We start from the raw sequence: 22432 nt of genomic DNA, 5'->3' as shown, positions 1-22432 counted from the left end.
AATTTACTTCAAGTTGAGTCTTTAGCCATAACTTTTTTTTCATATATGCCAAATTAGACGTCAAAAACAGATTATTCTTAAATTTTCAAACTATCAGAGTGATAGACATCTTGGCGAAGAATGGACTCTTTTGGAAAAACATCAGTCTGTATTGGCTTTGAAGGGCACAATCTTTGCTCAGTGCTGTTCAAGCTGCACTATGTCTCCAACCCTCTTGGAAGTTGTGTGTACTTTTGCAGGTCATTATCTACCATTATGTGGCTCTTGCACCAATAATAGATTTTAAAAAGTATGCCTTCTTCTTACATACAATGTTGTTCAGTGCAAGTCAAACAGACTCGACCCATTCTTTCCAAGAGAGGAGTTTCCATGCACAAAACTAACCTTCAGTGAGAGTGACCATTGAGGTCACTCAAACTTCATTGTGCACATGTATCATCTGCTTTTAGTAAAATAAAGATTCTGATTCTGTAAGTCTGGTGCATGGGGTCTGAGATTCTGCATTTCCAAGCAGGGCCCAGGTGGCGCCATTATAACTGGTCCTCAGACCAGACTTTGAGTAACAGGAATCTAGGGAATTGAATGAACTTGGACAACTTTCCCAAATATTTCCCTTACTCTTAAGATGTTTATATATTGGGAGAATAGAGCCTCAGATCTATTACTTTTGCAATCCTGGAAGTCCTGGCAATGTGTTCACTTTCAAACCTCAGGCTACCTCTGAGTCTAATTGCTGTCAACATGGGCTTATTGGGGTGGAATATTTAACTCACAGAGGTAAACTCAAATTCTCTATGTCCAGCTAGTGCGTGGATGTGGAAGATGGATTTGCCATCAGGTCAAATGAAAAATAATGGCAGTTCCAGGAGTCATGGATGCTGTCTTTAAAGTAGAGATGCAGGCTTTTGATGGCTCCTGGGAGCCTGCCCTTGGAACTGACTTGGAGATTCTTACCGTGTTTCCCAAAAAATAAGACCTAGCTGGACAATCAGCTCTAATGCATCTTTTGGAGCAGAAATTAATATAAGACCCAGACTTATTTTACTATAAGACCGGGTCTTATATTAACTTTTGCTCCAAAAGACGCATTAGAGCTGATTGTCCGGCCAGGTCTTATTTTCGGGGAAACACAGTTCTACTATCGCCTGCCCTTTGTAGCTGTTCCCACCACTCCACAGATCCTAGGTTTCTTAGAAATTTTATTTGGACACTTTGACATGAGTGTTGTCTCTGCCTCTGCCAAGATTTTGCAAGTGGATCTACTCCAGAGAGACATAACTCCTGGCTTTGCTTAAAATTTCTTTGTTGCCCAAGATTGCTCAGAAAAACAAGGCAAAACAAAAACCCTCTTGCTAAAACAGTATGTTAGACGTCACCCCTCTCCTTCTTCATAGTGGCTTCATGAATATTCACACAGAGTAGAATGTTCATGGGGACTCCAAAGTAGCCCTAAATTGCAGGAGAAGTAATTTCTGGTCTGCAGAGACCTCTAAAACTCTAGGTTGGTGGTGGTTGTTTAACGTATCCCAGAGGCAAAAGAATCAGATAAACTATACCACACTGTGGTGGAAATTGAATATTGTCCTCCACTTCATATTCCTCAGTGGGGTTTGGGTTAGTATGGCATTTGACTCCACAAACAGGGATTGCATACAGCTACTATGTACTGTAAATACTCATTATAGCCTCATAGCAGAAAATACTGTACCCACTGAATACGTAAACAGCTGTACTGGGAACATAGAAAATAGTCTTTTATTTTATCTAAGTGATAGAAAAATAGTCTTCAAAATACATTGTTAAATGTATGGGTTTGTATTAAAGTAGAATTTGTATGTACAGTAAGGCAGTATCTCCATTAACATGCTGCTGTGATGATCTTTTAAATTAAGGTTAGTCTTCTGGGATTTTGTTTTCACTAAGGGAAGTCCAGGGTAGAAAATAAATTATCTATCATTTTGAAGTGAAGCAGGAGAACATTTTAGAAGGATTTACCCCACGAAACTCATTTGCCTCTTGTGTAAGAAAATTCCACTTTCCAAAACCATATCCTCTAGAGGCTTTAGAATGAAATAGGGTTTTTTTTTTTGTTTTTTTTTTTGGGTGGGTGGGTGGGTGGTGGTGGGGAAATCCATGTTTAACAAATCCAAACTATTTTAAGAAAAAAAATGGAGGCATCATTTTTACTTGCATATCAGCAGTATATCACTGAGGTGATAGGAACTGATGTAAACAATTTCTCAAGTGTTCTGGAATGCATTCTTTTTAAAAATGTAGTTGGTAAATCCTCATAAAATGGAAGGGAAGTGCAAAGGTTAAGCAATTGGTTTTCATGGCATTTGTCTCGTATCCATCACTTTCCTGTGGTGAACTATTTTAACTATTTCATTTCCTTCTGTCACATACCAAACCATGAAAGCCTTTTTTCAGAAGATATACCTATTGGCTCTGTCCCTCAGGAGACTAAGCACAGGGCTTTTATTTCACGGAACACATAACTATATAACTAACAACCAAAAGTGAATCTGCAAATCACAGGTAGGAAACAAAATGATTTGTTCTGTCATCAGCTGTTGGAGAAAGAGGCAACGGGTTGAAAATGGAGCATGAATAGGAGTGAAGTGTGAGTTTTAGTAGTGTCATTCTAACCGCGTTTTTGCACATTCTCTAGTAGAGTACGTTTCATGTACTCTTAGTGTTACCCAAAAAAGCCAAAATCACCTTTTAGCCTATCATTCCATGAAACAAGCTATCCCTGAAAGGAGTGCTTAAAACACGCGGGATCCAGGTAGTCCAACCCACCCATCTGGAGTTTGCAGTTGCTTGTTGTCGCAGTGAAAGAGGCCAGGTCTTTCTCAGCTTGATTCTGTTGAAGGGATGATGGAGCCCCTGTGGCTGGTTCTTCAAACAAAGCCAGGTTTGGAGGGCAGGGACCCTGCACTAACACCAGGATGTGGTTATCCATCACCCTGGACACTTTAGCGTACTCCTTACTGCTTTCCAGAGTGCTGGGCTTCTCTGTCTGGTTGCTGTTCTCCTTCTGTTTGGGGAGCAATGATAGAGCTCCATCTTTGTTGATCTTGTGAATCTCCACATAATCCAAGAGTTTGGCAGAAATAAAGGGGGTTTCCTCCTGGGGCAGCAGCCATGCGGTGTCTGGGTCAGTCTGGGAATGAGAGCTTTCAACCTCCCTCTGCTCGCCTGCCTTTTCCTCCCCTCCAGTCTCAGTGGTTTTCGAGGATTTTAAAGCGTGTGTGTCTGTGTTGTCCACCAAAGTGCCTAATGCATCTGCTGTGCCCATGGCCAGCTTACACACATCACTAATGTTGTGGTAAGAAGATTTGGGGTTGTGCTGACTGGAGGGCTGTGGTAAAAGCCATGTTGATTTGGAGCCACTGGCATGGAAATAAGGCATTTTGCCTTCCAAGCCTGTGCTCTGGGGCTCCCAGGTATGGGTACCATTTGTTTCAGGACTCTCTGGCTTCTCAATGCCTTCAGAAGTGTGGAACGGGAAGGGATTTGCCCAGGGTTCCTCGCACTTTTCAGACAAAAGGGATGGGCTGTCACAGCTGCCCTGGCCAGAGTCACTGTCGAGATCCAGGTGTGTGCGCTTCCCCCCTTGACTCGGGTATTTTTTTGAATGGGCTGGCATCAGTTGCCGGTCCTCACTGTCAATGACTTCTAAAAACTCCACTAGCAGATCCTCACAGTCAGAAGAAGGAGGGAAGTCCTGGCATCCTAGGGCACTCAGTAGTTCTTCAGACTTGCCCTTCTATCAAATGGAGAGACGGCTGTTAGCTTCATAACATTTCTAATCAGCATCACACCCTAGCCTGTGTTCATGACCCTGAGCAGGTGGGATGTGGTAACAGCCTAGCAGAATTTCCCAACTTTAGACACTTGTATATCCAGCCATCTTTAATCACTTCCTAGACTATGACTCATCTAATGGTTTTCTTAAGTCAATTCATGATGTTAACTTAGTTTCTCTCCAAGCAATAATATGACGACTTTAATGGGCAAGTAGTAGCTGCACAGATAATAAACATAAAATCATTAAATAAGAAAAGTTGGTGAAATATCTAAAATCACAGTGCTTATACGCACTTTCACCACTTTGGGATTCACTGGCTCTGAGATTTGGACGCTGGTCGCTTACTTTCTAGAGTCTGGAAATAGTAAGTTGCTTCTCGTCTTTTCTTTCTCCTCTTCCTACTTCTCCCTTCTTCTCCCTCCCTTCTCTTCTTATCCTGCTTTTACCTTTTCTTCTACTCCATTTCCTCACCCTCTTCTTTCTCCTTTTCCTTTCGCCTTCTCTTCCTGCTAACACATATTCTCTCCTTCTCCTGCTATTCCTCTCCCTTCTCCTTCTCATCTCGATTCTTCTTCTCTATCCTTCCTCCTGCCTTCTCTTTCTTTCCACTCTTTTTCCTGATCCTCTGACTTAGGTCAGGTACTGGTGCCTAAACCTTGGCTTTATCACTTATTTAAAGGGTATTGGCTTGGGACAAGCTGCTCAATGATCCTCAGTTTCTCCATTTGTAAAATGAGAAGAACAGTACCATATAAGGGTTCTTTTGAGAGTTAGAGTTAATGTAATTGAGGAAAAAACCATTTTTTTGACACACAAAAAAGTTTATCATTAAGTTTCTGTGGCTACAATGTCAAATAGATAGTAGTTAATTTAGTTAGCTGAGATGTTCACTCTGGTTCTATAAAGGTCAGTGCTACAGACTGGATAGTGGGGTGAGAACACTGTACTAGGAGCTCAAATTCTGGGGTGCTAGTCCCTGTTCTGATATTTGCAAAGTGAATGCAGTCAAGCCAAATTCTCTGGGACCCACTTCTCATGTTCTGTGCTCTTAGCCTTACAGTGGCTGGGTAAAGTGATATAATACAAAGGTAATTGCTTTTATATATATCAGTATTAAGGTCAAATTGAAACTATATATTTCAACCGGCAGAAAAATTTAAAATGTCCTAACCCCTCTTTTCATTCAAAACACTTAAATTTAATTTCCACTTCAATCAGACTAAATGGGCCCTGGCAAACACCAGCCCCATGACCCTGATCCAGGCTCAACAGAATGCTCAAACAGAGCAAAACTTACAACAGGATATTCTGTTACGACGGCCTTATGTGAAGAACGTTCAAGCAAACGCTTTTACCAAAGTATGATAGAGGGAGTCATAGTAGGTCCCTCTTTTGGATTAAACAAAATAGTTACCCTCTTTCTAAATTGATTATTTGTACAAAATGTCTACTTATGTGCTTATGGATAGACTTGGTAAATCCAGCTATGTGTTTTCATGTGTCCTTGGCTTTCTTTCTTTTCCCTCTGACGTTTAGTGTCTGATAATAAACACACATCTTTCTGTAAACACACATGCTAAGAAGGAGGTAAGGATGACTGAGCCGGCCAGGCTGAACTGATGGAGACTGTGTGTGCATATGTGAAGGTAAGTATTACAACACAGTGAGTCATAATACCTTCTCCACCTTACCTCCAGCAGATGAGTATCAAATCCTTTAATTTTGGGCCCAGGAACTGGTGGAAGGATGCAGGTCACCATGCTATAAAATAATTTGTGAGATAGGATAAATGGCTCATCTTCTCATTTAGTAATTTCCGAAAGATTAGTGTTATCTCTAAATAGCTGCTGCCTGGCCTCTATAGGAGTTCTGGGGCTACAAGAAACTGACAATCAGTGGTGAAGACAACTAATAATTTTAGAGGTCAACATCAAAATTAGCTCTGGCTAACTGAGGAGGCAATTTTGAAACTAGTGAATTCTCTGAACTATTTACTTCTCTTGATTTTAGCTGCTCTTCACAGATTTTTACTATTTCCCAACTGTCAGCTGCAGATTGATGCAAAGAGCACCAGCTTCAAATGAATGCATTTTGCAACTTTTGCTAGCATTGATAGAAGATTTTTTAATGGGTGTATGCACTGCTCTAATGGCTAAATGAGGTGCTTATCTTCCATCATCTCTGTATTGTTTCTTTCTTCTTTTTTTTTTTTAACCATCATCCCTGACAACCATGATTGGGAGGAAGGTTGATAGACGATGAAGTACCTGTAGCCTTTCAAAGCCACTACCCAGACCATAATCAAACCGATGACAGCAGAAAGAACAGCTACAAAGATCCACACAGTAGTATCTTTCATGGTAAAATCTAAAAAGCAAACAGCCAGAAAGCTTTGATCACATACAGTACCATTAAATACAAACGGACTAACAAAAACTAATGAATAAAACTTTGAACATAAATATTCCCACCACCCACACTTCTTTTTATTTGAACAGCAATCTAAACTAGCATTAACGATGGGTTTAATTTTTCCAGTATTCCTAAATTTTAATATGTTGTATATATTTACACTTTTCAAAATCCTTTTACATGTTATTTTATTTGATACTTAGAGGAAATTCAAGGTCACATGGTCCATTGCAGTAATAAAAATATAAGCTAACATTTATTAAGTTCTTACTAAAGGCCATCAGTGGTGTTGAGGTCTTTACATACATCGCCTTGTATGTGAAGATGAGACTTAGAGGGTGATTTACCTGTTGGCATGTAACTATAAAGTTGCAGTTTTGGATTTGAATCCAGATGTTTGCCTCTAGATTCTGTGCTTTTACTTAGGTAGGGCCAGGGCTTGATAAGATGCATGTAAGTCTTATAACCCACAATTCCATGCTCTTTCCAGTATGCCAAGACAGTGCAAGCCTTGATATTCAGGCCAGGCAGGTTGTCACAGCACTAGGCTTCACCATGTGGTTCTGGGCAAGACTTCTAACTTCACTGAACTTGTTTCCTCACTTTTAATTCCTAATGGTAATTATATTGTCTCTGAATACCTGAGGGTTGGGAGGACCACACAAGGTAAGGACTTTGTAAACCGGAAAAGTACTTTAGAAATGCAAGATGAATCATTCTCTTGTAGAATACAAGCCATCATTTTTTCACAACAACTCTACTACACACCTGACACTGTGCATAGCTATTATAATACCATTGACTATATTCTCTATGCTGTACTTTATATCCTGTGACTACACACACACACACACACACACACACACACACACACACACACACACACAAACACACACATACATTTAAGTTATAGTGACATTCCATATTATTTTTTATTAGTTTCAGGTGTACAGCATAGTGGTTAGGCATTTATATAATTTATGAAATGATCCCCCCAATAAATCTAGTACCCATTTGGCACTATACATAATTTTTACAATATTGACTATATTCCCCAGACTGCATTTCACATCCCTGTGACGATTCTGTAACTACCAATTTATACTTAAATTTATACTTACATCAGTAGTTACAGAATCGCTTCACCTTTCTTACCCATGCCAACCCCCTCCTATCTAGCAACCATCAGTTTGTTCTCTGTATCTATGAGTGTATTTTTGTTTTGTTTATTCATTTATTCTGTTCTTTAGATTTCACATATAAGTGAGATAGGATGGTGTTTGTCTTTCTCAGTCTGACTTATTTCACCTACCTAATATCCTCTAGGTTCATCCATGTTGTTGCAAATGGTAAAATTTCATTCTTTTTCATGGCAGAGTAATATTCCATTATCTATATACCACATTTCTTTATCCAATGATCTATTGATGAGCATTTCGGTTGCTGCCATATCTTAGAAACCACCATTTAATGACAGTTAGGATTGAGTGCCTCTTACATACTGTGCTTTGACATGTAATCAATATCAGAGCCCTAAAATCAGTTCAGTTCATGCCTTTGAAATGGGATATCACCTTACCAATTCTGGGAGAACTAGATGATGACCTTGATTAAATGATAGGGATGGGGCAGATGGGGAGGGCAGAATGACCATCAAACCCTTTGAGACACACCAAGCCCAGGTCTGCAGCTTAATTTTAGAAACTGGTCCTCACTAATAGTGACCCAGAGAGCACTGCTGCACTTCCAAATGTCTTAGTGCTGGATAGAGAGATGATAAACCCACCTCTACTCATTCTTCTGACTGAGGCTCAATATAGTTTCTCTGTTAGTAGTTCAAACATGCAAATTTATTAAATTCATTCTGTTTTAAAAGTATTTAAGAACATAAGCCAAAGGTAGCCAAGACACTCACCATTAGGTATCTGGATGGAGCTCTCTGGGCCCCACTTACTCCAGAATCCATGGTCTGGCTTGCAGCGAACCTGGACAACGTATTTATGTCCTGGATATAAGCTGAGAATCTTAAACTGAGTTTGCTGTCCAGCGAAATGAGTCTAGGAGGAACAAGGAAAACAGAAGTCACTCTGATCTGTGTTCTGAAGAAAGAGACTTTTCCCTTAGATAATAAACTATTGGAGGAGTGAGACCAGACAATCAGACTTAGTAGATACCAGCTCTCACCATTCCACCCGCTCAGCCCATCCCTTTCTCTCTTAAACAATGCTCACACAAAAATTAACAAGTTTCCTATCTCTCCATTTGGAACTCTATTTCAGAAAGACAAATATTCTGCTCTCTAATTCTTACCTTCTAAATTCTACTTTATGGAAGGTAACCAGTTAATAAAATTGGGAAATTATTATTTTGTAAACCCTAATGAAATAATTGATTCAAGGATTATTGTTTGCTATAAAGCATAGATGGAAGAGAACTGGCACTCATGTATGTTGACACAATAGTGCACAAATTAAACGTGACTTTACAATCAAGGGACCAGATTGGGAGCTCCCTACTCTAGGGGTCAATTTTAGCATAATTTATGGTAAGTCAATCAGATGGTTTATGTCTCCTGATATGACGCAATATGAAGCATATAATATCACCTTTAAACTATTCTTGCCCCAAATTGTTCAACCTCAATCTAATCAAGTCTTTAGATCTAAAGTCTGGTTACAGGAAATATGGAGGCAGAGAAATAAGCTAAAAGACCTCACAAAGAACTAACCAGACAAATGCAAAAGGTAGGACCTTCTATGGAAAAAGTGGCCCAGTCTTCTGATCGCGATGAGAATAAAGGGATATTGTAACAACTAGTCACAATGTGTGGTCTTAGAGTGGATTCTGTTTTAGAAAAAGTAGCTGTTAAAGGCATATATTTTTTAAAGCAATTGGGGAATTAAAATATGGACTGTCTATTTAAATGATATTAAAATATTTTAATTAATTTTCTATGTATGATCCTATTATTTAGGCTATGTTGGGAAATGTTTCCTTTTTAAAAGAGACATATACTAAAGTATTTAAAAGTGGAATATTATAATACTTATAATTTACCATACTGTTTCTTTACATTGAAGTATTTAAAAGTGAGTAAAAATGCTACTGGCAGTTGATGGGTTACACTGAGATTATTTTTCCTCCCCCGTAGTGCTATTTAAGTAGTCTCATAGGTGTCTAGATCTAAGATATACTAAAGCATCGGAAACCTGATGGAAGAGGCTGTTCAGTGAAGGAAGGGAGAGATGCGAAGATGCAGGGGAGAAGGCCTGCATCTCCCCATCAATTCTAATGCAGGGGAGAAGGCCTTTCCACATCTGGGGGGGTCACATCAGCGTCAGAAGGGTAACATGACGGCCTAATAATTAGGAAAAGTGACATGTTCTCAGTTTCCAGGGCTTCCTCTTTGCCAAAGGATATGGTTTCTTCCAAAAGCTTCTGGTTAACTCACCTCCCACTCAGCTGCTTTCTCAGGCTTTAATCGAATTTCATACTGGAGTATGAGCCAACCAGTTCTTAAGTCAACCAGGGTGGGTGGAAACCATTTTATCCACAGATACAGTTTTTGGTCTTCTGGCTTTTTTAATTCCAAAGTCAGATTCACGGGAGGGTTTGGTTCAACTGTAGATAGAAAGAGAATCCATATTTAGTAAAAGAGGTAGTTGAGCACAGAACAATGTGACTTACCATTTCACTCCACCAGGGTTATGAGACACCTTGTATTTGGTATTAGGTGTTGATCGATCAGCAGGGTTGGGATAAGGTCGAAGCAAGGGAGATATGTAGGGTGCAAAATTTAAGGAGGCACTAATGGCCAAAAAGCACATGCAAGATCCTCAATGTCATTAGTCATTCAGGAAATGCAAATCAAACTTATAATAAGATACCATTTCACACCCATTAGGGCGGTTGGAATTCAAAAACTGAAAAATAACAAGGGAGAATGTTGGAGAAATGGAGACCTTCATTCATTGCTGGTGAGAATGTAAAATGGTACAGATGCTATGGAAAACAGTCTGGAAGTTACTCAAAAAGTTAAGCATAAAAGTACCATGTCACCCATCAATTTCATGCCTTAGCCAACGTACCCAAAAGAAGTGACAGCAGGTGTTCAAACAACTCGTACATGAATGTTTGTAGTAGTACCATTCACAATAGGCAATAAGTGTAAACAACACAAATATCCATCAATTGATGACTGGATAAACAATATCCATATAAGGGAACATTATTCAGCCACAAAGAGGAAGTAAGTACATACTGATACATGCTACGACGTGGATGAATCTTAAGAACATTATGCTAAGGGAAAGAAGCCAGACACAAAAGGCCATACACTATATAATACCATATATGTGAAATGTCCAGAATAGGCAAATTTATAAAGAAAAAAGCAGCTTAGTGGACGCTCTGGGGCTGCAGTAAGGGAAAAAATCTGGAGTGACTACCTAATGGGGATGGCGTGTCCATTTGGAGTGATGACAGTGTTCTGTAACTAGATGGGGGTAGTGATGGCATAACGTTGTGAATGAACTGGTACCACTGAATTACGTACTTTACAATGGTGGATTTTATGTTGTGTGTATTGTACCACAATAAAAATACTTAAGGAGGCACTAACTCTTAGCTTCCGTCAGCGTGAGATGCCCAGGGCGCTGGCTTGACGAAGCCTCATCTCAGTCTTGGTTGTCACTAATACTTTCTCTGTTCACCTATTACCTCCTCAAATCAGTCTCCACACCAGGTGGCATAGGGAGAGCGTCGCTATCGTGTACTTGGCATCACAACTTACAATTACCTATAAAATGAACTTGAGAAAAATTTGCCACTAATCTTCCTGCTTATATGTTACTAAGGAAGTACCAAGGAAAGATTATTGTACATGTACTTATTAAACAAACATCGGTTCTTTACTGTAAGTTTGAAGTTAAACACAATACTGAGAAATGCCTCTGATCACAAAAATATTGTACAAAAGTGCATGGAACATGTTCAGGATGAATCCTTTAAGCAGTTTCTCAACCTCAGCATTGTTTGTGTTTTGGACCAGGTAATTCTTTGTTGTGGGGGGCTGTCCTGAGCACTGTGGGACGCTTAGCAGCATCTCTGGCCTCTACCGTTAGATGCCAGTAATACCTCCCCATCACCCCTCCCTGGGCTGCGATAATCAAAACTGTCTCTTGCCATTGTCAAATACCCTGTGGGAGGCAAAATGGCCCCTGTTGAGAATCATGGCTTTCAGGTGTCTTTAACATAGATATTAGTCAAGACAACAACAAAGGCTGTTTCTGAGACATTATTGCCAATGTTGTGTTTTCGTACTATAGGTTATCACTGGATGAGTGAGGCCGATGGGAAATGTACTGCAGTTACCACTGATATTTAAATGCACTTCCATGGTCTGTCACTAACACTGTATGTGTCAGGGTTATATGAGCACTTCTTTTATTTGTTTGAAAAATATAGTACAACACATTCTTTCACCAAATAATTTGTCTTCCAGAGTCAACGCGAGTTTGATGCACTCATTGATTTCACCTTTTACTACTCTACTTTAGTGATCCCGTTTTTGGGGGGATAACATTCATTTTAGCAGTTGCTCATTTTAGAACTTTTCTTGCTTTCACTGTTTTGCTCTCTAATACTAAATATTTTCATGTTTGAGGGCAAGACATTTCAAGAAAGAGCCCACGAAGAAGAAATTATTTGACATTTAGCATCTTAAAGACTTCAGATCGCAAGTAAATTTATATGACTGGAATTTATTTTATTCCTACTTGTCCATGGGGTTACCTTTTTGATTTTCTTAAATTAAAGTTCAAATTCAGTTTTCACCCCTACACTCATTGCAGTGATTTGCTGGGGGGAGAAAATATTCAGATGTGAACTAGTGGTGTTGGAAGCTTTTTAAGGGTCAGCCACTGATAACATGACAATGGGATGATATGCAAGTGAGTTTCTGTGAGTCTTAGCCTCATTTTCCTTGTTGGGTGGTATTAGGTAAATCGGGAAGACTGGGGTGAACTTGAATCTAATTAGCTGCTTTCTAGATTATTATCAAAGATGAGGGCTGAGCCCAGTCCTGGGCAAGGCATCTCTTGTCCTAATATGCCCTTGGTCATCCCTGCTGAAACGTACAGGCCACCGCAGTGATGCTTACTTGTCCTGCAGCTCAATGTTGATCATGCAAAGCCAGACACAACTCTTAGGCTGACTGTGTTTTACTTTGCTAATGAGATCTCCCAACATTGTACTTATGATCTTGGCCTGCAGCCTGCTGTCCATGGAGCACTCTTTACTCTCCAAATTCTCTATTTTTAAAAGAATAGCTACAGTTGCTAAGAATATGTAACGTTGAGAATAGAATTTGGGGCAATGCAGCTAGAGCTAGTCCTGTGGGTGTAGCAGCAGATGAACTCCTTCTAAGAGCTGCTACTCCATGGAGCAGTTCTGTCCTCCAGGGGGAGAGCGAAAAGAAATCTCAGCTGTCAAGGGAGAAGGGGGCATTCGTTGCAGGAGGAGGGATGGATTGGTAAGGGAAGCATGACCAGAACCTGCCTGCTGGGTGCAAGAGGATGGGAAGAATGGTCAAGGGAAAGCATAGAAGCACAAGGACCCTAAATGCCAGTCTTCCTGCCATAAATGACTCAATAAATATTAGTTTAAAATACTCAGTTGACAAGGATATTGTGAATTTTCCTCCTTCTTCTTTTTGGTCATCCATCAATAAGCCAAGAAGACTCAAACTGAGTTTGCCTATTGGTAGAGCCATAATGCAGTAACAAATTCCTCACCCATCGCTCTTCCCCTTACCTATGTAAGTCACGTCCACGTAACGTGGATCTGAGGCACTGCTTCCCATCTGGTTCGTGGCATTTATTACAATGATGTATACTGTCCAAATGGAGGTGTGCTTCTTATTAAAGTAACAGGAGTTGGGGCCACCGGTTTTGTAGTCTGGACACTCATAGATGTCCGTTTCTCTGCAATGAGTAATAAATATATTAGGAGTGAGTAAGAAAGTAGTAAAAAGAGTCTAATTTTTTCTTAATAGGTAGATCAATACCATTGGATTCTGGGGATCAGAGCTACAGAGTAGCTTCCCAAGCTTCTGTCCTTGTCCGTATTAGCTGGGAGTGAAACAGAAGAGAATGATGGGGAAAGGGATGGAAATGTCACTTCAGAGCTTTACTGACTCTGCTTCTCATCAACCCTTCCTTTGTATAGCTTTTTTGTGGGCTTTGTGATATATACCCCCTGTCAATAAACACTTGAACTTTCAATAGCCAAGGCAGCACTGTACCCAAGGTACTGTCATTGGGTCATGTCAGGAAACAGGGACTTTTCCCCACACATAAGCACCAAGGGCCCATGCATGAAGCAGCCTTTATTGCACATATATGTTGAAGTACATTTCATTTTAAAAAAAGGTTAAAGAGAATAAAAACTGATGTCAGCATATTTCAGATTGCACTAAGTCAGCAACAGAGCCATGTGACTGTGAAAGGTGATATTTCAGGCCCAAGTGGCTCATTAGTCTGCTCATATTAGACTTGGGGGCTTCAACACAAGACCCACTGCACCGGTGTGGAGGCGTATTCCATTTGGGTTGTCAGTTTGAGCTCCTGAAATCTGTTTACTTGACACCCCTCTGGGTCCCAGAAGGCTGACAGCTTTGTGTACAACAAAGTACAGGCTTTGGGAAGTGGGCCAACTATTGCTACCAGTAAAAATTCTCTTCATTGGGGAAGGATATAGCTTTCTCTGGATTTCCCGGAAGGTCTCATTGACGTGTAACAAAATCCTCACTCAGAGATGACCTCTTTTAGTTTGCATTGCAACCTTAGCTCCAAATATGCCCTCTGGGAGATCACAGATCTTGGATCAGCAATTTCCTAAGGAAAAATCCTCACCTTCCTTTCCTTATAGGGCTCTTTATTTTCTTGCACATGAAACAAGTTTGATAAGTTACTGTACCATAATTGTCAAGGATTACGTAACAATGTTTTTATGGTGCAAAAGTAACAATTACTGAAAAAATATAAATAGCACGAGGTTTATAGATAAGCATGTAAAATTAACTAGCACTTAGTAAACACTCATATGTGTCCTTGGGCTGCAACCCAAGTTTGGAACAAGCAATTGGAAACACTGCTGCAGTGGTCCCCCCTTATTCATGGGGGATATGTTCTAAGACCCAAAGCAGTTGCCTGAAATCACAGATAGCACTGAACCCTACATCTACTCTGTCTTTTCCTATACATACACACCTATGACAAAGTTTAATTTATAAATTAGGCACAGGAAGAGATTAACAGCAATAATAATAATAAAATAGAATAGTTACAACAGTGTACAATCATAAAAGTTATGTGAATGTGAGCTCTTTCTCTCCAAATATCTCTTTGTACCGCACTCACCCTTCTTGTAATGCTGTGAGATGATACAATGCCTATGTGATGAGAGGAAGTGAGGTGAATGACGCAGGTATTGTGACAGAGTATCAGGCTACAATAAGGGCAACTTGAACACAAGTACTTTGGTACCGAGACAGAGGGTCTGATAGCCAGCTACTAAGTGACTAATGGGCAGGTGGCGCATACAGAGAGAACCAAGGGGTGACTCATGTGCCGGGTGGGATGAAGCAGGCTAGTGTGAAATGTTATCATGTTTCTCAGAATGGCACGGCATTTAAAACTTATGAATTATTTGTTTCTGGAATTTTCCTTTTAATATTTTCGGACTGTGGCTGATTGCAGGTAAGTGAAATCATGGAAAGCGAAACTGCGGCTAATGGGGAACACTTTATTGTATTGCTGTGGTGATGAATGAGCTTATGCACACTGGGAGAGTTCCTCGAGGATGTTAACCGGAGAATGTGGACATGGATGTTTGAGTCCCTTCCCCCAGAAGTATGAGCCTTATTAGTGTCAATCCAGGGAAGTCTGGTCATTCTAACTCACAGCCAGTGTTGCTTTGGCCTGGAGAGTGAGAACACTCATGTGGGGTTTGACAGGAGAGAAGTGAAGTTTTTACCCTTCCTTGTGGTAAGTCAGTGTGTAATTGGTAGGAAGTCCTCCATCTGTCCCAGGCTTCCACCAGCAGGTGAAGGTTTCCTTTTCGGGAGAGCGGCATTTAAAAATCTCAGGTTTTCCAGGAGGTGACTGTCCTAGAAAAAGCCAGAAGACACTGGAGTCAATATTAAGGTCCATTCAACCATGAGATCATTCTGCTGGTGACAGAAGCAGACTGATGGGACCATGACAGTGATGAGGTCTTGGGGGGAGTCGGCCTAGAGGTGGGGTGCTCAGAAATGCTAAAGTATTAGCATCTAGCAACCCTCCTCTGTGGGCTGCCCTGATGTCGGCAGGATGGAGAGAAGAAGAAAGGGGGGGAGAGAGAGAGAGAGAGCCTTGTGTGTATATGCACTGTGAGACGGAGATACCAGCAACCTAGGATCAAGTGACTAACTGTAAAATTTCAAAAAAGAGTGAACATCAGAGTAAGATGGCTACACATGGACAAGAGTGTGTGGCCCCTCTGTAATCCCACGAAGTCTATAAAGCGGATACCCACCCACAGCATAAGGGTGACGGTGAAATGAATTCTTCCCCTTTGCTGACAGAATACTCTGGCACTTCTGCACTCCGCTCACTAATCTATATCTTTCTGCCGTTCCCACACCATTAACTCAGTCTCTGATCTTTTGGTCTTTCATTGTACCACTGATGCTCCTCCTCCAGCTGCTTCCGTTCCCTCTCCCCCATCCTCTCCTTTCCTTTCTTTTCTTCTTCATGTTTCCTTAATTCCATTCAACTTTGACCTATGACCCAGTTTCACACTATAACTCCCCTTTGTCCCCACCTCCATTTCTGAATCTTGGTTTTGAATCCCCTTTTCTCTCACATGTCTCCCTCTCTCCTTGGGTCTTTATGTGGTGAGGGGCAAAGGACTTCCTTGTAATTCTATGTCCCTTTTTGGCGGTAGGAGGCATGGTAAGAAGTGGGGGAATGGGTAGCTGCTCTCCTGGTTACCAGTTGCTATTATTATCTAAGAGCCGCATCCAGTTCCAGCTGGAAGGTAGAGGCCTAGAAAAGGTTATGTGGGAGATATGACGTCAAGGGAATGGAATGTTTTAGTTGCCTAATCCCCAAAGCTCTTGGTGAGCTGGCCCCTCTGCTCTTCCTTATCTGTCAGGTCCAAAGAAGGAACACGAGACCCTGAGAGTCAGCGGGGTTGCTGCGGGCCCGGCAGCCACGCCCAGGCACACAGCCCCAGTCAGGCCTTTGGGCTGAGATGGGTTCCCAAGCACTTAATTCAGGGAGTGAGGAGCAGAGCGCGCGGTCACGAGCTGGTCTCAGCAACTCTGGGGGTTCTCTTTCTTTTCTCCCGCCCTTGTCCTCCCGCCTGTCGTGCTGGGTCCTGGGCCAGAACTTCTAGCCAAGCAGCAGATCAGATAGAGCAAGTCTGGAGGAGAGCATGTATGGGAAGAGGGGGCACTAGGCGAAACTGGTCGGAGAGAAGAATGTAGTGGACTGGTATGATCGCGCACAGGCGGGGGGCCGAGGACGCCAGGCTGAGAGTTGGCGCTGGGGTTGAGCTACAATCCAGTTCCCAGCCCCACAAAAAGCAGTCCCTGCCAGCCAGCCTGGAACTCGCTCTGCCAATATTTGTAACAACACTGCTTGTCCTCTAGGGAAAATTTCCTCAGGATAATTTCACAGGTGGAAGCAAGGGATTTGTTTATGTTTTTGTTTTTGTCATGGTTGGGAGGAGTCTGTGAAGTAGCAAAAAAGTTTATTGAAAAAAAACCCAAGCCCTATGGCTCAATAATGAGCATATTCGGAAACTAGTTAAGGCAGTTGTTGATTGTTTGAGTACTTAAAGTTCCCCAGAGGATTCTACTGAGCTCTGCTTTCCTTTTTCTCTTTCTCTGAAAGCTTATCTCCTTCCCGTTTCACTGGTTATTAGTAGCACTTTTAGGAAACTCAATAGAGGACAATAAACTTGTGAAATTACAATTAGTCATATGTTCTTTTCCCCCACTTTAGAGAAGACAGTTAACATTAATGGGCTGTCTCACTATCCCTATAGAGTGCACACAAACATAGGGAGAGCTTCCCAGGTGCCATACACACAGCTACACACATATACCCACATACAGCCCACATCAGAAACACACACCCACACAGAAATATACACAGCTGCATACTTAGAGATGTACACACTGGTACCCGCTCAGAAATATGCACATACAGGGAGGTACACACACAGATGGGAACTCACACAGGTACACACAGAGAAACGTTTGCAATCCGGCACATATGGAGAAGTTGATACACACACAGGTATATCCAAAAGTACACACACCCAGAAAAATTGGAAGGGTAGACACACAGAAATGTACATATAAGCACACAGTCTAACGTAGCTGTGAGCTTCACTTCTCCCATTAGCACAGGTAATACAGTTGGCTGTACCCGTTCCCCACCGTGTAACAGCAATCCCTTTTATCTCTTAACAGTTTTTCAAAGATTTTTCACATACATTATTTCATTTGAGGTGGAGGAAACATCACTGTCCTTACTACGAAAATGTGGAAATCCATAGAAATTAGGTAATTGGCTCAAGGTTACTAGCCAGTAACTCAGAACCTAGACTGAAACTCTGCTTTTGTCGTTTGTAGAACTGTTTCATTGCACTCCGAGAATGAGGTGGACGTCAGGACCCAGTGACAAGCTTTTGCATTAATTGCATAATTAATTTGCATTCATTTTTGCATTCGTTTTAATGCCAAATATATTGCAAATAACCGAATAGCAGCAAATGACATGGGCATTTTCATTTCTCATAACTGCGTTGGAAGAGGACCGTGATATACTCTCCACCCTCTCAGTAAACACCCCAGGATTTGAATTAAAGAGAGCAGGACTGTCTCTTACTTACCATTCAGAAGACTGGTGTTGAGAAAAAGTAGCAAAATGACAACAAATGTGGATGCCACATTTTCCTTCATGTTGGCTTCTTTCTCTTTCTATAGGCGATCAGAGGTTCACTGGAAGAGAAGGCACCAGACAACTTTTTTGAAATGACAGTCCAGTCAGGCACATGCACCACTTTATTCTGGGTGTTTGCAACTGATTCTTGCTCCTTGCTTAATGTGAATGACAAAACAGGAGGAAAGGAATGTAGGAAAATGTAACATGTTTGGATGGCTTGGCTCAGAAGCATAGATGCACACATGCTGGGAAAAATTCCACCACCAGAGGTCATCAGATGACAACGTTCAAGGGAGCTGTGTGGCAGGCGGCTCCTTTGCACACAACCCAAAGAAAAACTGTTCTCTTTCCAGCCACAGTCACCTAACAATATATCACCCATTTTATGTGACATAGATTGTGTGCCTTACCAGAGAACTATTCCGGGAGGGCTTTGATCCACCAGCCAAAAGTAAACCAGGCTGAAAACTCAGTATACTCAGGATGACTCCAACCTGGCCTCAGGAGCCCCTAAGATAGGGGGGCTTCCCCTGGAGGTTCAGGCTGAGAAGTTTCTAGAAATCTCTTGGGCTATAAGCATGGCCGTGAACTATATAGTGAACTAGTGAACCTCCATGTGGTTTATTTCTCCCCTTTGGAAAAGCCCCACAAACAAGAAATGACAAGCCCCAGTAATAATTCAAATCCCTTAGGTTCAGTGTTAAGTAAATTTTGAACCTGCAGGCGCTGAGAGTTTTGAGCAACTTATTATTAATATTGTATTTTTTTTTTACCCTTGGAACAACTTTCAAAGCCTCTAAATGTCCTTCTAAGAAAAAAGGATTTTTAAATATATTTGAAAAGCGTTCACTCATTTGTCTTGCTAGACTCCAAATGACTCAGAAAACAATAGATTTAATGAACGAAGTATAAATTCTTGGAAACACATGGAGTACATTTTCCTTTAAATTTTAGTTTTTCTTCTTTTTAATCAAGGGAAGAACATCCAGGGTCAAGATTGCTCATCCTGGGACATTTGAAATAACTGAGTGTTATTTGATGAGCCCCGAAAAGGCCAGCTTTCGCCCATTCCTCTTGGTCAGAGTTCCCCATCTGCCAGTTGGACAACATCTAGTGGGCTTCTTGAAGGCTTTGGTCACCTGCTCCTAACGCTCTGAGACATACTCAGAACTAGAAGTCTTAGTGACAGTAGAGATATGAGGCACCTAAGTACCACCAAGTTGGGCTCCTGTGAGGTAGCCAGGGTGCTGTTCTTTGGGTAACTTCTAGGTAACTTTAGGTAACTTCCAGGATTCCTTCCAAATGTCCTCCCAGGTTGTACATTCTAAACCACGTGCTCCGTGTAACCCCTCAGGATCATCTCATTTAAATCAAGTTGTTAAAGGCTCATAATGGGTTTAAAATCATGCCTACCACCTATGGAGCACTGCGGGCTGGCCACAGTGCTAAGTATCCGAATCATTTAAATTTCTTTTCTTTTTTTTTAAATTAAAGTTTATTGGGGTGACAATGTAAGTAAAGTTACATAGATTTCAGGTGTACAATTCTGTAATACATCATCTATATATCACATTATGTGTTCACCACCCAGAGGCAATTCTCCTTCCATCACCATATATTTGACCCCGTTTACCCTCATCTCCCACCCCCCTTACCCTCTGGTAACCACTAAACTATCGTCTGTCTATGAGTCTTTGTTTCTTCATTTGTTTGTTATTTAAATTTCATTTAGCCCCCACAACAGCCCCACGAGTAGCACAGGTTCTTATCATCCCCTTTTAACACACAAGGAAACTGAAGCGCAGAGCAGTTTAGCAAATTGTCAGTCACAGGTCATCGGGAGAGAGAAATATGGCAAATCTGAGCACATACGAAGAATCATCCCAATTTGTGGACAGTCTGTGATCCATGGTGCAATTATCCCTCCTTTTATGGGGGGAGACAGTGGAGACAACAGAGATCTGACCCAAGGTGAGCAGCATGCCCCGTCTTGGGCAGGCATGGAGTCAGGAGAGTCAGAGCTCAGAGAGGTCACCTCAGCTACACACCCTACTTTTACCTCAGCACCTTGAACACTCTGCTCCCATTAACCCACCTTCATTAGGTCCGTATAGCCCTGGAAGAGTTCTTTGCCCTGGAGATCTGGTGATCTCAGCCTGGTTTGGGGATGGAAACTCCACCCTCTGGCTGAAGAATTTCTATAATATCCTTTTATTGAGATTTCTCTGCTCTTTTGGGCACGGCATCAAAATGCTTGCGATCAACAAGCTATAAATCACACCTTTTGAGCGAGGTCAGATGCTCTCCAGACATCTCTGCTGAATCAGGGCTCCATGTGTTTTGCAAAGGGAATGCCTGGATGGGGAGCAGGGTGGGGACAGGCAAGAGCAGATATTGTCATCATCACTTATACTTTATGGTGTGCTGGTCCAGGCTCAAAGACACTCTCCTACATAAAATTTTCCTATAACAATGTTTTCAGGAAGTATTTTATTGATCAAAACAAAACCGTTTCTCCTGGGATTTCCTAAGATACCATGTGAACTTTCTGATGCCAGGGAATTAGACATACTCATAGTGCTGTCATTACTGTGTTTCCATAATGATTTCCCAATTCATCCCACATCTTACTACCCAGCAGGACAAACACAGGTAAGTAAACCTTCAGAGAGAAAGATAATCACAGTTGTTCACTCCTAAGGGAGCTGTATTGAATGTTAACCCTGATTACACACTGTGCTTTTTCCCAGCATTAAGCACACCTCCCACGGTCACTGACCACTGTAAATGGTTGACAACACTAAGACTAAGCAGAGGATACATTGGTTTTTGTTTCTCTGAGTCCACTCCCCCATTTCAAGAAGGATCTCGATCAAGTTTATTCACCCCACTTGGGGCTGGAACACACAAACAGGGTCCATAGCCTATTTTTAATGATGGTTTTTAGCGATGGTTATAGCAAATGGCTCCAAATATTTTGAGTCCAATTAGAAAAAAGGCCCATAACTCTGTCCACCCAAGGACAATTATCTTGGCTTCACTCCGCACTAGCTCTCTGGATGTGACTGTGGTGATGGAAAGGCAAGATATGGAATGAAAGAGGAGGTCTGTATCAAGTGAGCAGCCCCTACCTCGTCCATGACCTTGCTTCTGAATCTTCAAAGACTCTCCCATCTTTATGCTCCTCCCATTGTCTTTCCTGCCATGCCGTCCTCCTCTGGTATGAGCCCACAAAACCCCTTCTGCCTCATTTTGCTCTGCATCAATGCTGAGTTTGTTCCATCCCTCTCTTTCGAAAAGCTTTCTTTTAATGCCTTCTTCCATTAAGCCAAGTCTCTTCACACAAGTCAACAGTTGAGAAAGAAGTCTGGCAATTTTTTTTGCTCTGGCAACTTGCTGTTCTGAGAAACAAGAAGCACTGTCCCTGGATGGAAAATCAGGGCCGAGTCCCATAGCCTGTACTGATCACACTGTCCATGGGAGAAAGGGCGTGCCATAGGGGAGAAGGCAGTGTGGCGTCCTTAGAGGTAAAAATAAGATATCTGAGATTCCACTCTCTACACATCTGCATATTCAAGATGCACCCAGCACTTGAGCCAATCTTAAATGCCAGTGATCTCAGCTCTGCCATTCTGGTATCAGGTGAGATCTCCAAAATAAGTATAGTCTGTCCCTTGTGCTGCCACATTTGCCATTGTTCTACTTAACTATCCCAATGTTCTACTCAAACTTTTGAGTCATATCACTGACTCTAGAAATGGCACTGGTATGCTAGGCAGGAATTCTGAGAACCTACCTGTCTCTTATAAGCCTGATTCAATCCAAGATCTGGATTTCTTTAAAGACTGTCACACATAAGACATGCACAAATCATAAATATTCTGCTCAACGAATTATCACAAGGTGGATATGCTCATGTTACAATGAGGTCAAGAAACAGACCACTAATAGTACTGGTGTCTCTTCACAATCTCTACCCCACCCCTCCCCAGTAGGAACCACTCTTCTGACTTCTAACACAACAGATTGGTTTTGCCTACATTGGGACTTTATATAAATAGAATCATACAATGTGTATTTTTTTCGAGTGTGTGTCTCTGGCTTCTTTCATGCCACATTGTGGTATGATTCATCCTTGTTACATGTAGTTTTACAAAATTCATTTTCACTTCCTTTCATTCATCTTACATCTTTCATTCATTCATAT

The 22432-nt window shown here is 41.4% G+C and overlaps 1 protein-coding gene across 5 annotated transcripts in view; it reads right to left on the bottom strand.

The window, feature by feature from the left end:
- Positions 1–2101: 2101 nt before the first annotated feature.
- The window catches only part of PRLR (prolactin receptor), a 141381-nt gene continuing 121050 nt past the window's right edge, over positions 2102–22432 (bottom strand). For 4 of the 5 annotated variants that reach the window (XM_081053296.1, XM_081053292.1, XM_081053294.1 and 1 more), the window contains 8 exons: positions 18173–18281; positions 15263–15395; positions 13040–13209; positions 9678–9847; positions 8142–8283; positions 6082–6181; positions 5506–5575; positions 2102–3772 (listed from right to left, as the gene is read on the bottom strand). In XM_081053296.1, the coding sequence (XP_080909422.1) occupies positions 2750–3772; positions 5506–5575; positions 6082–6181; positions 8142–8283; positions 9678–9847; positions 13040–13209; positions 15263–15395; positions 18173–18242 (1878 nt within the window). In that variant the 5' untranslated portion in view covers positions 18243–18281 and the 3' untranslated portion in view covers positions 2102–2749. Of the gene's footprint in view, positions 3773–5505; positions 5576–6081; positions 6182–8141; positions 8284–9677; positions 9848–13039; positions 13210–15262; positions 15396–18172; positions 18282–20506; positions 20581–22432 lie in introns of all 5 variants that reach the window. The other variant, XM_081053295.1, reaches the window with a different exon arrangement.

The sequence above is a fragment of the Rhinolophus hipposideros genome (assembly GCF_964194185.1).
Source record: "Rhinolophus hipposideros genome assembly, chromosome: 7".
Classification (NCBI taxonomy): Eukaryota; Metazoa; Chordata; class Mammalia; order Chiroptera; family Rhinolophidae; genus Rhinolophus; species Rhinolophus hipposideros.
Note: the sequence above shows the minus strand (reverse complement) of the source record. Positions and strands in the feature narration are given on the sequence as shown.